This window comes from Daktulosphaira vitifoliae, unplaced genomic scaffold (genome assembly GCF_025091365.1).
Source record: "Daktulosphaira vitifoliae isolate Bord-2020 unplaced genomic scaffold, ASM2509136v1 Scaffold_4, whole genome shotgun sequence".
NCBI lineage: Eukaryota > Metazoa > Arthropoda > Insecta > Hemiptera > Phylloxeridae > Daktulosphaira > Daktulosphaira vitifoliae.
The window spans coordinates 29038801-29057044 of NW_026099575.1; the positions used below are offsets into that span (position 1 = coordinate 29038801).

The 18244-nt window shown below is 22.9% G+C and overlaps 1 protein-coding gene across 4 annotated transcripts in view; it reads left to right on the top strand.

Annotated features, from left to right (window-relative positions):
* LOC126904276 (otoferlin-like) overlaps positions 1 to 18244 on the top strand; it is a 56366-nt gene that overhangs the window by 7817 nt on the left and 30305 nt on the right. For 2 of the 4 annotated variants that reach the window (XM_050683180.1, XM_050683179.1), the window contains exons 2-3: positions 5833 to 5879; positions 14525 to 14713. In XM_050683180.1, the coding sequence (XP_050539137.1) occupies positions 5833 to 5879; positions 14525 to 14713 (236 nt within the window). Of the gene's footprint in view, positions 1 to 5832; positions 5880 to 11350; positions 11379 to 14524; positions 14714 to 18244 lie in introns of those variants that run through there. The other 2 variants (XM_050683182.1, XM_050683181.1) reach the window with 2 other exon arrangements.

Consider the following 18244-nt stretch of genomic DNA (forward strand, 5'->3'; position numbering starts at 1 on the left):
AGATATTAAATATCATATATCTATTATAGTGAGTCTTCTGACTCTTCATTTTTTTATTAATATTATTTTAAATACTTGAAATATTATGTCCATATAATCTAAAAAACCTACAAAACATTTTTTAATTTTTTCTAAAATTAATCATCAAAATTCTATATGGACCCGTGCTATAATTTAGTGCATCAAAGAGAGGTAATTGTTATCTTCGAATTCTCTTAGAAATAATGTAAATTATCTGAATATACTTATACTCACTAATTTAAAGCTACAAACACTAAGAATATTAAATTTAAGTCCTTTTATGTATATGTGACTCAAATCTATATTATTCTAGAATTTAAATAAATTGTATTTATGAGCGTTATTTTGTACTGTTATCCTGTAAAATGTAACAGTTCCAAGTCTGAATTACAGATCATTTTTAAAATTAAATAAATTAATAAAATAATAATCAAATTAAAGTTGAAAAAGTTAATTTTTTGTGAAAAAGTTGTCATTTTAAATCCCCCTGTGGTCAGGTACAGGGTCAGATTTAAAAAAATATATATCAAATGATAAGTAAAGACATAAAGCATCTATACAAATTTACATTAATTTGTTCATTTTTAAGAAAGTTATGGTAGTTTTAAATAAATAAAAGTCGAAAATTAGCGATTTTAAAATTTGTAATTTTTTTGGAGGTTTCCCCAATTTACGGGGAACAAGGGAAATTTTTTCAATTTTTGAGGGTAATGTCCTACACTAGATACGATTTGTGATCTTTTACGTATCATTGAAAGAAATCGGTTCGGTGAGAGCTGAAAAAAAGTAGTAACAGACACAAAGAAAAAAATATCATAGTAAAACTAATACCTTCTCAGCTTCGCATCGAAGCTAAAAATGGGTCTATAAAAATAAATATATTTTAATTTATAATTTTAAACATAAGGAGAAATCTATATTATAAATCTTATGTCAGACTTACCTTTAGTTCGAATGAGACTTATTTTGGTTCTGCCAAAGAGTAAAGTTAAATAAATGTTATAATGATTTTCTGTGTAAATCTTTAAAAAATAAATGTTTTTATAAACTCTATAGTCCTGCGTCGAAATACAAGGATTTATAAATATAAAGCTTATACCGCCTATGCTACTAATTTAAAATAATTAATTACAACTTAAAATGAGGTTTTAAGCACAAAGCTTAATTAAATTTATATAATTAAAATTTAATTCTAATGAATTGAGAAATGTTGGGGATAGTTAAATAAATATTTGCTGAAGATAAATAATTAATAAATCTTACTGAGTTGATAATAGCAAGGCAAGTAGATTGGAATGACATGTGTTTAGGTTAAACAAACATTTAAATAAAATCCGACCATGTTAATTTAATTTCAGTCCCAAAAGGGTTAATTACTTTTTTTCAATTTGTAAAAGCATATTTTTTATGTTTAGTTTCANGAAATAGTAATAAGTTAAAAACTTTTTAACGTAAAATATATTGATGGGTTGATAATTATAAAATTTATTTATACATTTATTAGGTATTATAATGTTATAAAAAGGATTCTATTAATATATTGTTGGAGATATACGGCTTAAGAGATATAAATGAACTTGATTATTTGAATATTAGTTAGTAAATAAGGACCAGAATAATTGACTTTTTATGTGGTACATAAAATATAAACAAATAGTTAAATGACTTAACATATGACTTTAAAACAAAAATTTTTAACGAAAAAAATATGTTTAATAGAGATCCAATAATGCTTATTTTATTTTTTAAAGGAAAAATGAATGAAAGACAATTTAACTCTAGCGTTTCAAAAAATTCTCGAAAGTAAAAACAAAAAAGAATGGGCAAACATAAAGATGAATTAAAATTTTAATTATTCAAAATATTTCATTTTACCTTTTCTATTTTTTGAGTATATTATATTTTTTAACATATGTTAAATTTTAATATGCCAAGATCGTAAGATTTTTCCGAATAATTAAACGCGGATAAAATTATCTTAATAGTGTCATTAAGATTGATCATTAAACAGTTATCTCTACATTCATTTTATAGTAATTTTGATTTTAGTCTTGCTATTCTTGTTTATTTATAGTTTTTTCAATATATGACTTATAGATTATAACTTTAACTTACTTTATTGGTACATGTTTTCACTGTTTTACTCTAGAATAACAAAAATTGTGGAATGTTTATGATCATGAAAAAATGTATAATCTGTTTAACGTTTTCAAATGTCTTAAGGTGTGAATAGATTCGAAATTATTTATTCGTGTAGAAGAAGGGTCAAGAATAAATAGTGTTAGAATAGAATTCATACAATTCGCGTATAGCTAAGATTTGATTTTAAATGAAAAATGTTGTGAAACTTTTCTTTATTATTAGTAAAAAAATTGTTGATATTATTCATTAAATATGATTTAATTTTTAACATCAAGTTTTTATTCCATAGAAATGACTATAAAATATGTTATTGTTTAAATTTGTCTTATAACTTAAAACGTTTTCTATGTTACATAGGCATACAATTAAATTTTGTAGACATCATTTTTAATATTCTCGGTACTCTTATTATTCATTAAATGTATTTATTTATTGTATTCACATATGAATGTATAATTTATATTTAATAACTTCATCTAAAATACTTTTTATTGATATCGGGACAAAAAATGTGAAAAGTTTGTCAACCATAATTAATTTCACCTGCCTTATCCAAAAAGTTTCCCCTTTCCAAAGTTTGTAAAAATGTTTATAGAAGCTTAATTCCATATTTATTCAAAATTAATTAATACTTTTAATTAATACAATGACCTTTATTAAATAACATTATTATTAGAAGTTTAAAAAGAAAAAAATGTTTCTTAAGCTATTAAAAACTTTATTGTTACACAATTTATTTATTGCTATACAAAAAAAAATATCGTTTAAAATTCAACAAAATTAGGAAATTTAGAGGCTATATTTTTATATATTAAAAAACTTTAATAATGTTGATCAATATTTTTGAATTTGAGTTTTGAACATGTGATTGTATATAAAATTTTTATTTTACTTAGTATATAATTGAAATATTTATGAAATGAAGATAGGTAGATAGGGCAATTTGAAATAATAGTATTTTTTTTTTTTTTAATTAATATTTAAAAAATAAATTAATATGATAAAAATAATATGGAATAAAATGTAATCTTCTTTTTATGTATAAAATGTATTATACTTAAGGTTATAATTAACAGAAAAGCAAATTTATCATTGGTAATTCAATATTTATATTATGTTCTATGTTTAAATTAATAATGTGTTACGAAAATATGATATTTCTTTTAAAAAATATTGATTTACACGAATTGTGGATCATTTTCTTTAGATATTTAATATTATTTTTAGCTAACAGTTTTTGTTCGTTGGAAATATAATATAACCTGAAATATGATAGTCAATGAAATAAAATAATTATTTATTTAGTTTTTTAATTATGAAAGATACTTTTAACATAAAGATACTTTTAACATAAAGATACTTTTATATAAATAGGAAATTGTAAAATAAGTGTTCAACAGAGCAATATATATATATATATGTTTACGGATGGGCGACTATATGAATTTAGCCATCCCCATTTTTTTAAGGTAATCCCTTAAAAAATATTGTATGAACAAAAAAATCTTTTAAAAATTGTTTAACCAACATAAGTTTTATCTAAATAATATTTTTTATCTTATTACTTCATGACACGGTTATTTACACTATTATCAAATAATTTGATAATATAATTATTATATTCAAACGAAATTATCAATTATTGTTAACTATCAAATAAAATAAAAAAAAATCTTTCATTTGTGTTTCATATAGTTAATAATTGAAGTAGGATTCAAAGTATTCCTAATAAAATCATAAAATTTTTAATGTGTGTTTTATAAAACTTGTTTTTAAATTTTTGAATAAGATCAATTATCAATTATCAATTATAATTATCTATTTTTTTTTAATTATTATTTATCACACATAAGTCATGATTAATTTTCACAAGTGCTATTGATATTATCTATTCTATTGAATTCTATTGATATATTTAACGACTTAATAGTAAAAAGGAATAATAATGTTTTTAATACTTTTTAGTAAAGCAGAAATTTTTTTTTGATCTACAGTTTTTGTTTTATTATAAATAGAATCTTATTTTATGTTCATTCTTTATACTTTATAAGAGTGTCGACTTTAGATTTTTTAATGTTTACATACATAATTAACTAGCTTATTTAATAGATTATGATCTAATTAAGAAAATGACTTATTGATAACAACTTTTAGGCCAGTACTTCAGATGTTATTAACATTTTAGACCTAGGTGAGAGGAGTAAAATAGAGGACTTTTTAATAATAAATATAGTAGCATTCGCACCTCGCCTCTAGTTTTTACTATAATTTGTTATTAGTATCTAAAATACAAAGTTTTTTTTAACCAGTCATTTTCTTAATTAGATCGTCTATTAAATGAATAGCTAATTACGTTTGTTTCCACTTGAAAAAATAAAGTTTAAACCCTTATAAAGTATAAACGATTAACATAAAAAATACTTCATAATTGATAAAATGAGAAGAATATATATTGTAAAGAAACTAATAAAAATGATAATTTTCAAAGAATTATTCTGTATTATTTAATAGTTTTAATACTAAAACATAATTATTAATCGTACTTTAAAGAGAAATATTTATTATATTCCTGAATAATTGTTATTTTTTATAAATATTTTGAGTATCGATTATATTATATTTTGTAATAACTTATTGTATACAAAAAATTATTGATAGATTTTCATTTTTAAAAATTTCAATAAATTAACAATTTGATAATTTTTAATGAGTGTAATCAAAAACATTTTTATTATATAAAATTTATATTTGACATTTTATTAATTTTGGTTTATTTTTTAAAATAAATTGGTGCATTGATGAAAGTGACAGCACAAGAAATTTTCATTTTACAGAATCTACTATGCTAATATTTAAAAAGTTATAGTTGTAATCTTGCCAAGGAATAGACATTATTATTATAAAAAATTAGATTTCTTCTAAACTACAGTAAAATTATATTATTGGGTACTATTATGGGTTCGCTTTAAATGTCACAACTTACTAATGTAAGTCGTAACATATACAATGCGTACAAGTAACAAATAATTCAATGTTCAGAAAGTGTCGCTACTCATTACCTGCCTGTTGCCATGTAAACGTCACATATTAAATTTATTTAGTTATAAATGCTATACCATTGCCAACTTTCATTACAATTTGAACAAAGAAAATACCGAATTGCAAGTAAATGTGGGGAAATTTAGCTTTTGATACTATTGAGCTTTTTAAAATAAAATTATTATAATTTATGGCGTTTGAAATCACATATTTTATAAATACTTGATACTAAATATTAAAATTTTGTTCTCGGAATTTAACACATAATAAATATTATAATAATATATGTATTGCTTTATAGCGATTATAACTGCTGAGGCATAGAATATTGAAATGTAGACCTTTTCATACTTAGGGGTCTTAAAATTTTGATGTTAACTACTGTTTCAAAAACTTTTTCATAATGAAAAAAATGCAAATTCATATTATATTATATGCAATATTTATTAATTAGTCATTTTCTATTCATTTATTAATTAATGGCAACGCGAAACTTCCCAAGGGATGGCATTGCATCTTCGACAACTTTAGACATTTTTAAAGGTTTTTATTTGAGTGAGATCTAGTACCTAACAGAGGAATATTATTATCACATTTTATAGTTATAAAATATATAATTTTTATTTACAGGTGTTGAGCAACATTCGGAAATAATTGATTCTACTTTAGTCAATCAGGTAATCGAATATATTATATAATGGTGCCTAATTAAAATACATTTATTCATTAATAATTTTCATAACTATGGTTCAGATTTTATCTATCACACCTAGTTTTTGAAATAATTATTAATTACTAATTGAGAAATAACTACAAAGTTCATTTAATAGTATTTAATAAGAGTTGTGCAAAATTTGGAGCTATTCCATCAAATTTAACCGTTTTTTTTTTTTTAGAGTTGAGTTTAATTGTAATTTAAAAAAAAAGCTAATTTTTTGAATATAAGATTTTTTAAATTTAACTTAAATCCGAAAATGCGTTTTTATGGATTTATTAATTAAAAAAAGTAGNAACCGTTTTTTTTTTTTAGAGTTGAGTTTAATTGTAATTTAAAAAAAAAGCTAATTTTTTGAATATAAGATTTTTTAAATTTAACTTAAATCCGAAAATGCGTTTTTATGGATTTATTAATTAAAAAAAGTAGGGAGCGAACTAAACACTCATATTAATTGAAAAAACACATTCACGTTTAGGTACCTTCCAAGCAATTTAAAACACAACAGACAACATCAAATTGAAGTTATTAATATAATAATGATATTATATATATATATACGTAATTATGAATAAGTCGGATTATAAAAGTGTAATAAAGAAAGGAGAGCAGGTAATACACTCACTAGTGTGATTGAACAAAAAGTAAAATTAGATCATCCTTTTTATATTATACGGGCATCTCAAATGGACTAGCTAGATTTTTTAAGATATCAGTGATGTCACTTTAGTAACCATCTAAGAGCAATAATTGAAAGATTTATTAGGAAACTTTAAAGGTAAAGTAAAAGAAGGTGTAATATTGGACATAATATAACGTGAAATTTGTAATAAATGTTACATAGGACAAACAAAAAGAAACATAGTGGTCAGATTTAAAAAACACTTAAGAATCATTAAAAATCAAGAAGTTGATAAATCTCCAGTTGCTCGACATTTAATGACACATAATCACTCCATTAAATTTTTTTATCCATTTAATCATAAAACTTTTTAATGACGTAAATAATTGCAAATAGCTTATTTTAAGGGAGGCAATAGAAATGTGTAAAAATAAGAATAATATCATTAATTGGGATTTTGGCCCACCGCCAAATTCATTATTAAACTATTGTAAACAGCCAAAATATGACATTCGGCTAGATGATAACATCACTACCCCAACAACAAAACCAGTTAGGGCAGGTCGTGTTTATGAGGATGGCAACCGATAACTCAACAACAACACAACACCCACTCTAACCGCGCCAAATCACTTTGGCACTATTGTAAAATCTGTTAGTGAACATTATTTCCGAAATTAGTATACTTATATTAGTTAGCAGTTTTTGTGGGTTTTTGATGTAAATATGTTTTATATTTTTAGTTTTTAATTAATATTTTAAGTGTATTTTCAATTTTAAATAATAATTTTGATTTCACGTGTTGAGAGAGAGAGTTATTGTTGAAGGTTAAGGGGCTCAGCCTCCCCAGTTTATAATTTATTTAGCCCTTTCAAAAGTTTAGAAAATTATATAAATTGTTTTTTAATTAAATGAAGTTATTTTTTGGAAGTGGATAACAATCCTATGTTTAACCGACTTCATAATGCGTGCATTAAATCTTTTCTACACAACAGGTGTGTGATTTATGTTGTCACTGTTGTGTTGTTAATATTTAACTTAATACTATAAACTGAAATATACAAACTAAAAATTTTATAAATATTAAAATGCTGTAGAAATTTAACTAGTGTACATTAATAAAATATTTTTTTATGAATTAATTAGAATCTGATGATGAGAAACTGAGAAAAAATTAATTTTACTATGATGTGTTAATTTATTAATTAATTTTATGTGTCTGTCGTCATTTTTTCAGCATTTATCGAACCAATTTTTTCAACAATAAAAAATGTAAAAAAATACAAATTCCATCTAGTTTAAGACACTACTCATAAAAATTAAAATAAGTTCCCTTATTTCCCATACATAGGGTTATTCTCCCAAGAAATTATGATTTTTAATCTGTATAATTCAACATTTTTTCTTAAAACTGCCATAAAATATAAAAATGGATGATTTAAAGTATATTATTTCATAAAATATATTAGGTGTTACTAATTACAATTTTTGTTTTAAATCAGACCCTTTACCTGTCCAAAAGTGGCATTCGAAATAGAATCTTTGCACAAAAAGTTAATATATTTAACTTAACTTTTTAAAATGTTCCGGAAATACTGAGTCTTTTAAACATATGTTAAATTAAATTTATAAATACGTACTATAAGTTAAAAAAAATATATTTTTCTGACAATTGTCTTCTAAATGTAAAAATACCCCGAATTTAAACAAAACATTATAATTTTGTATAAAAATCACTATTTTTCGTTTTTTTTATAGTTTTTAGTTAATTTTTTTAAAAATTATTTATGTCTACACTATAGGTTAAATAGTACTGATTTTTTTAAGAAATAAGTACCCTCATTTTAACCCTTTTACAAAAAACAATAAATATAATTAAGATTTAAATATTAATAATCATAAATTATGTATTTTAAAACTGAAATTTTAATTAATTGACAAATATCAGAATTATTTAACTTTTTTATAATTCCTTTGTAAAAATTACAAAACTTATTTATTGTGACATGGTCCTGTGTTGCTTCGTGATACACGGAGCCCCGCGACATCTTTGTCACCCAATGACGGATATATGGTAATTTGACTGACCAACATAATAAAGGATCTACCGGACTTAACCATCTAAATCAGTTTCTCGACTACATAATTGTGACGTAGTCGTGTCAATTTAATATAAATTTCATAATAAATATAATTATCTAGAAATTAGGAGTTAATGTTGTCTTTAGAATAATCCAAGAATTTCTTCTTCAATTAAAATTAAATACTATCTGCAGATTTGTACGATAGTGATTTTTATCACTGTCGGATATCATTTATACTTTTCCTTCCCACTGTGCTAACGTTATTGATTTTTTTAAATCTGCTTTACAAAATAGCTTTCTTGAATTATTTGTTTACATTTTTTTGAAAATTAAATTAAAATTATTTGTTTAAAATAAATAAATACTACAAATTATGATATTACAGTCCAAAAGTATAACAGTACTTTGCTATCCACTTCAATCATTATTCAGAACGCGTGGAATATCGATGGTAAACCTGAACCAGGAAGTTAATATTTTAAGTACGAAGAGATTATACTTCACAAACATTTTCAATTATTCACAAATGAGAATTATGAGATGGTAATCTACTTAATAATTAATCCCCTTTTTGGGATTTCAATATTTAAATTAATATTTCTATCTATGCAACAACAGATTTTAAGGTAACTTCCAAAACATGAAAACTTAATTTACAAAATTTATTTACAAAGAACCCTAATATTGTTTATGTCATCTATCATTACTTTATATACTCATACTGATTTTGTTTAATCAGTGCAATTATTTTCAAACATTAAAATTTGACTTATCATTTTCTCTGTTAATCTATTATTAGTTATTTTCACTATTTCTTTTGGTTCATTTCTTTCATGAAGAAAGAATATATGAAATTTATAAAAAAAAAATATATGTATTATACTTTTTCTTATGTAATTATTAGAGTATAATTTGTACACTTAAACAAAAATACAAGTTCTCTACTTGAAATTGAACCTTCTTTAAAAATTATACAGTTTTTGTTAACTTCAAAAAATAACATTTTATTCTACTCTTATGCTTTTTAAATTCTTACTAAAACACTGTCAATGCTTTTTATTGACGTTTTTAACAAGGATTTTCATCTTCTTAAGAATTTCTTACATTTTTCATTTTTTTGGATTCTGAGTTTAATAAAAGTAACATTTGTTCATAAGCTTTTTATATTTTTCAGTGATTTTTATTAATTTAATACTTATTTTATGCATTAATTATTTTTATTTTTAGAATAATTTTTATATTTTTATGAGTTTAACCACTGGGCATTTAAAAAATAATATCTTTGCACTTTTAAAATAACATAATCAAAGTATTTATCAATACTTTTTTTTTAATAAAATAAATGTAATAAGTGGTACAACACATTTCATTTACTATCTAAGGTTTAATTAATACGGGTCTTAGATAAGCAGTTTCCGTTTGAAAATTTCAAACATTATGTATGTCGTTTCGTAAAAATATTTCTAAAAGTAGCCAAAATTCAAATAAAATCTTCCCTTGAAATTGATCCGCATCAAGTAATAATAACTATTATTATTGAAAAAATATCGTATAAACAACATATTGATCATCACTAACCTAAAGAGTTATAACCAGTTCTAATATTTGTCATTCAAAACAAAAGTTTTAATTTTTTATAAATTAATAAAAGGTATTTTTGACATTTTAAAGCATCTGATTTAAGTTAAAATAATTAACAAATACATTTTTCTCTTTAATAATTAGCTAGTATAAAATTATCGAAATTCTTTTAATAAATTTTACTTAAATATAAATTTTTTTAGAAAATTAACCTTGCTTTGAGATTAACTACTAACAACTACATTTGTATAAAAATATTTTAACAAACAAACAGTTTTATAAAAATAATCGAACTAAAATATATTTTATTTTATACTTATCTAGATCTGGAGTCTTAATATTAATTTGGTAATATCATATAAATTATATGTAGATAATTAATTGATTTATTTCTGGATAAATAAAATAAAAATAATATCTTTGAAAAACATATTTGTATGCAGGACATTTAGAAACCTATATTAGTCATTATTTTATAATGTAAAGAAACTTATATTAAAAATATATTAATTTAAAACTAAAAAAATATTAAACTCAAAAAGCCAAAAAAAAAAAAATTACTAAAAATTTGTAGATACATATTTTGGAAACAGTGTTACCATTATCAACGGTAAACATATATTGACACCCTCGGAGAAAAACCGCCTCATATAGTAAGGGGGTACTAAATTTTGATATATATCGGAAAAACTTACACACGTTCAGGTACATTCCGAACAATTCGAACCACAGCTGGCAACATAAAATGGCAGCTTTTAATACTATGGTTTACAGCTTATAATCCGATGAATGAAATATATTTTGATAAATAACTAAGACTTATAAGAGAAATAGCTATATTTAATGGGTACATCGAAAACGTAATTTTGAATAAGTCCGATTATAAAAATGTAATAAAACTTTTTAATAACGTAAATAATTACAAATATCTTATTTTAAGGGAGGCAATAGAAATTTTTAAAAATAAGAATAATTTTATTAATTGGGTTCTTAGTTTACTGGAAAATTCATTATTAAACTTGTTTAAACTGACAAGGTGTGATAATATTATTTAGTGATAACGTCACTAGGTGGTGATAAGGTTACTCCGTGTATATAAGGTGTTTTTTTCCGGTCGAGGTGTTAGTATGCGTTTACCATTGACAATGGTAATATTGTTTTGGCCAAATAATACGTAAGTACTTTATTTTTGTTAAAAAAAAAATTAAAATTTTTTTTTATACTATAATAGATTTGAATGTTAGGTTTAAATTATTTAAATTATTTATATCGTGAATATGAATTTAATCAAATATATTATGATCATAATAATATTATTCTACTCAAAACCAATAATTGTATAAAGTCTATTTATTTTTCAATTATTACTGAAAATAAAGATTTCTTTTTTAATTGCAACAAATTTTTAAATCTTTATCTCTGTATAAACCCATAAATGGATTTAGAAAAAAAATTGAGTGGGCTTATGATAATTTCTCACAGTTTTTATAAAATATTATGTATAATTTATTAATTTTTAAGGGGATTAGTCCCCAAAGTCCAAACCTAATTCCGTCTATAATAAAATCAAATTATGATTAAAGTATATGGTTTTTAATTTCTGTAAGGATAATAAGTAAAATACCTGTAGATTTATGAAATCACATTTCACACTGTTAAAATATTTATTTTCTTTTATGCATTTTTAGTATTATTAATTTTTAATAAATAGGTAAATAATACTTGACTGATAACAATAATATTAAAGAATATTATAAACAATACGCTTTTCATCATCAAAGGTTGTTTTAAAATAGTTGATCCAAACAGATATAAAGTAGTGACCTATATATTATATTCATGTATCCCATTTTACTGTGTTATTGTATTGTGGTCCTTATTTGGTCACGTTTTATGGACTTACAATCAATAAATAATAATTCAGCAGTACGAGTTTAGGTTTTCAATAGAATATATACTTGTAATGTTTTTGAAGTTTATTTGCTCATGATTAGCAATCAATATTTAGTAAAAATGTCCAACTTGGTAATAAAATTATTTTTAAATACACAGTTTGTTTAAATGGATATAATGGTTGCGAAAATTAGAAAGTGTTTCCGTATTGAATTAATAAACTTCATTTGCATTTTAACACAGGGACATTTAGCAGTGAAAATTTTGCATCATCACAGTTGTAAAACGGTATGAACAATAAACATTTACTACAACATCAACTAATTTTAGATGACGTAATTTTAGCAAAAACACATTGCCATAAGTATTAATCATAATAGTAATAATATATACACAAAAGCCACATTATTCTAACTACGAGATTAATTTTTTCGTTGTTTTTCATTACAACTCTTTACAACAATGTTATAACAGTTACTCGGTTTTATTATTTATTTATTTAAAAACCATTAAAATTATCACTAAATTCTATCGAAAAAATATTATATACGAAAAGAAATATAACATATTATTTAAGTATTAACTCTACTTAATTTCACTTAAACATTTTTTTTCAGTTATAAAATATTTAATGGTGTTAACGAATGTAAAATTTATAAATAATATTTATATAGAAGTAAGTAGATACGCAGTATGTATTTTTAACATTATTCTTACCAATTGAGTGACACATGTATTAAAAAAATTTGCGGTTAAGTAATTTTTAAGGTTCTTCAATAATTAATTTATATTAAACAAATATTTATTTTAAAGACTTTTAGGTAACCGATTTTAGATGTTTTTTTAGGTTATTGTCGTTTAAATAATTATAAATTAAAAATCAATGATATTATTTTTCTTATCAATTCTTAATTTCTGATTAGACGGCGTTTTAAGTAGGCAATTGTACTACATTGTAGTGAACGTATTTTCAATTATTACTAAAGAGTTATGAGTTTTAATATTGTTATTAATTTCAACACTGGAATACTTTCAATTTATTAGGTTATTCTGAATTGTTGAATTTATAGGCAGCTAATTTTATAAAAGTAGCTGGTAAAATAAGCTACACGTAGCTTACTTTTTGCTATCTATAAAGAAAATGAAACTCTTTGATATTTTATTTTTCTATGGTATTGAACAAGTATAATGTATACTATATAGATATAATATATTACGAAGAAATTGATATATATGGTCAAACAAAAATCTATGGAATTATTGTTATTATAAGTTTCGTAGAAAAATAAATACTAGAAAAATTATTTTATGTTGTTGCTTTTTACTCAAAGGACATTTTATGTAATATTTTATATACATATATATATATATATATTTTAAAGTGTATACAATTAACTTTTGTAAATTTAAATACAGCTATGTGTGTACTGAATATTAAAAAAGTAATATTTTACCAGTATAATTTATTATTTGTGATTTATATCATAATAGATGTTTATCCCCAAATTTAAAAAATTGAATTCTGCTCACTTATAAAACTCACAATAATTTATTAACATGTTAAGAATAATTTAATTTGGAATATTATTATTAATTTTATTTTATTGTATAAAACAAAAAAGTGGTTAATTGATATATATCAGAAAAAAATTTTTAAACAAATATTAAAGCTCTTGTCTAATGTTCAAAATTTTTAAAGAAATTATTTTAAAACAAAGTAGTGTATNTTAAACAAATATTAAAGCTCTTGTCTAATGTTCAAAATTTTTAAAGAAATTATTTTAAAACAAAGTAGTGTATTTTATGTATGTAATTGATGAATTGAAATTAATAACGTGTTACATTGTAAAAAATAATTCAAAAATTCCTATATGTCAGATTACGAATTTAATATACACGTTATTTACACAAGTAGTGCAATTTTGAATAAAGTATCGAAAATTCGTATACAAATATAACATTTTTATTAATACATTTTATGCGTGAAAAACTTTTAATACATGTATGCAAAAATTTGGACATTTTTTTAAGAGTTTATGTGCCGTAAAAATTATTTTGAGTAATTTATCATTTTATGAAAATTGAAAATAAAAATCTAAAATCCTTAAAATTTAAGAATAAGTTATTTAATAACTTATTCTTATAAAAATATTCATAAAAATTGTACATTTAGACCCTATATTTATCATTTTATTTCTCTATGTATTTTATTGTTTATTTTCTATTTATATAAAAAAACATATTATATTCCTATTTATTTCCCCCCCATCACCTATCGACACTCAGTCCGTTTTATGTTTTTGGTACATGACATGTTATTGATTTTAATTTCTCAATTATGCTGTAGAGATAGTTATGTTGAATTTTAAACATGATCATATTATAGTATGAACTAATTTGAAAGTTTAAAACAAATTTTATTTTCAGAAATTCCAGTGGCCATTACAAAAATGTTTGGAAAGTGGCGACTTATTGATCGTCCAGCTTTTGGGGCACCAGAGACATCAAAGCGACAAGACACTTGGCTATTATACGTTATCAATGGATAGGGTTGTAACAGAACGACGAGTTCATTTTATAGATTCTTTTTCGGACATAAACGATCGTTCACTGCCAGTAAGTCAATAACAACATCAATTTTATAACATAACAAATTTATGACTGTAAATGGCGTTTTACTTTATTTAATATTATTGTTTTTGAAAATTAGTGCTAGTATTATTGTTAATATTAACAGGTTATTATTTAAGGTTAAAAATTATATTTTCAAAAATATTTTACTAAATTATCTACTAAAAAAGTTCTGGCTCTTAAAAAATAAAAACTTTTAACTTATAGAAGTGAACTTTTTTTTTATCGTAAAACCTGCTATATATTTTTCGACGATGTAAATGTTCCATTGCTATTCAAAATACTCAAAAATCGGCTATTTTTGTGGAAAACCGTATGATGTTTGAATTTAATGTCTGATAACTTTTTGAAATTAAGTTTTCGGATATTTTATATTTATTTTGATGTATATTAAATTCGTTTTAACTTGATGTAGGTTTAAAGAAGTCGAGTTTTTGTAAACATTATCAAAAATTGAAAGAAAAAAAATGTTTGATGTGATTTTGATTAATGATTAGATTTTTAAAAAAGTATTTCTTTTTAGCAAGAATAACCTTAAAGTATTATTAATAAAAATTTCGTGTAGATCCATTCAGTTTTCTAAAAGTTATTTCAATATAAAATGATAACATCAACATCGATTGCTTTATAATAATTGAATTTTTTTAAATATTTTCCTTTATTATGGGGATTCAGGAAAAATGTTAAAATTATAATGTTTTTAAGAGTCATCTACATACCATTTATGATTTTATCTTATCTGGCGTATCGTCAGTAAAAGATAATAAACTTGCATGACTAAAACAAAGAAAAACAGAATAAAACCAATAATTTCTTAGCTATGTATCGATTAGTGAAAAAAAATTAGCTATTGATGAATTAAATTTTATATTCGATTCACAAAATGGTAGCTTTTTTACACAAACAAAAATAACTATCAATAGTACTTTAATTCTATAGGAAGACTAAATAAAACTATATAGATGCAAAAGTGCTAATTCACAAATTTAAGTAAAATAGTTAATACAAAAATTTGTTCCAACATTATTTTTAATATTAGATTATATGTTTCAGTAATCTTATAACAAATTAAAGTTTTAAAAGCGGAATAAATAAAATATTTTTGTAAAAACATATTATTAGAATTCTTTGAATTTTAAAAAATAATTAAAAATACCTGTCGTTTGTAAAACATAAAATGTTAAAAGAAAGTTGAGCAATCTTAATGGATTTTTCTCTTATAATGTAATTAAGTATATTAAGTAATTTTTTCAACATAAAATGGATGACATTTTTCCTTTTTGAGCTTAAAATAATATATAACACTATCAGATTTATTATGTTAGCCCTGATATTACATTTCTTCGGGAATAAATAAAAAACTTTTTTAATATTTTAAATAAAAAAGTTTCTTACATAATTTTACTTAACTAAATTCATATATCAATCTTAATAAAATATAAAAATAATGTACATCTTGAATCACACTAACAAGTTTTTAATTTTTCATGAGAAATACAATTTTTTTCAATGTGTATTTTGAATAATAATATTAATAAGTTTATGAAAATATATATGGAAAAATTTACAGTAAAATAATTTTATTGTTTTTATTAAATCTTTAATCAATTTCCCTTGTATAAGACACGTAGTAGTAATGTATTCATATGGCGATGTAACTTATTTGAAATAAAATTTTTCAATGTTGATTGAAAATTGAAATGTAACACATGTTTATTTAATATGTAAATTGCTGCTCGAGTACATTTAATACGTATACGAATTATTACTTGTAGTAACTCATAAAGAGAGAATAAAATAAATAAAATATGAAGGGGTTGGGTGCTTCTTTATTGTATTAAAAATATTATGACTCGGGGTATGAGTACGAGGGTCTGTATGAAAGATGGAGGATGATAGAAAAATAAAGTGATCGTTATTCTATTAATATGGGATTTATTGTGATTAATTGTCAATTCGTTAATATCAATAATGCCACGAGCTTGGACGGTTATCTATGATAGGTGGGATTGATTCACCTCGTGTGTTTACCCAGAGTGGTATGGTGGCTATACATATAAACCTCCAACCTAACTCCTGAAATAGACACGTATCAAAGACATAACTCTGTGCTAACGATTTATCGATTTTTTAAATTTACTTGGTATATTTCTAATTATTGATTGTCACTTGATTTTCCTGTATGCCTACTTAATCTATGTTCTCATAAAATTTAATTCTAAATCTTATATATTTTTGGTGAAATTATTAGCTTCCTACCTTGATATTTGTAATGACACGCTGAAATTAATAAATATTGTGTTTTTATAAAAATATAATTGTTGAAACGGCGGATCACTTCTCGTATATATTTCATTGTGAAGGTGTGGAATGATTGAGCGCAGTGAGTGCTTCTGTGAATATCTGACCGCATCTGAACAAGTGAGAACATTCTGACCACCATTAGAGTGATATCTGAGCCAGAATGCTCATTATTTTAGGCTTTTTATATTAAATTTCATAGTTAGTTTAAAGACAAAAAGTGATCACCGACGGTACCATTATTTCTTTATTAATCGTAATTTATTACATGTTATTTATTACATTTTCGTCAATAATGATCTACATTTCATAATGTTCTACCGTTTGTTCAATAAAATCGTACACATTATTTATTACCTTATGTCTAATACATTATTATTACATATTGTTTATTATCTCCTGTTTCTTTTATATAATTAATATACGTTTTTTTCTACGAAATTTCATTATTATATTTAAATATTTAAAAGGTATATATATATATATATATTAGGGTGGTCCAATTCTTATGGGTAAAAAAAAAAGTTTTTTTTTCTGAGCTCCACAACCATATTTTTGTTTCTTAGTCAAAAATAAATGTTCACGCCATAAACTAGCCCATTCTAAACATATTTAGAGGTCGCTAGGATTTGTAAGTAAGAAGTAATAGGAATTTATCAATGGTTTTTATTCTAGCGTAATCATTAACCGCCGATAACGAACAGATAATAGCTGTGCATAATAACCATGAGTATTTTACATTGTCCGTCAAAAATGAATTGTATTTTCCTTTACTATCTTATTTTATTTACATTATTGGTTGTCCAGTTAAAACTGAAATGGTGCGACATGAGTTAACATTTCAAACCATTTATCGACATTTTATTTTGAACTGTTGTTGAGTCAACATCGCTTGTTATAAACACGTGAGTATTTGAAACGTTACCTGCGGTTATTAATTAATTTAAAATACATATATTAATGATTGTACTTTTTTANTATATCTTATTTTTCTATTAGTATACATACTATTTTGTGTGATTTATTAATTGAAGCCTTAAATAGTACATTATAAAATTAATGATATACTGTGTTATCTTGACATACTTAACTGTTGAAGAATATTTAAATTATGGAATTTAGACTCACCGTAATTTTATTATACAGGGTGTTCAGTAAGTCAGGAAACGGGTTTCTATTGTTCTCATTGTTTGTAACAATGAGAACAATAGAAAC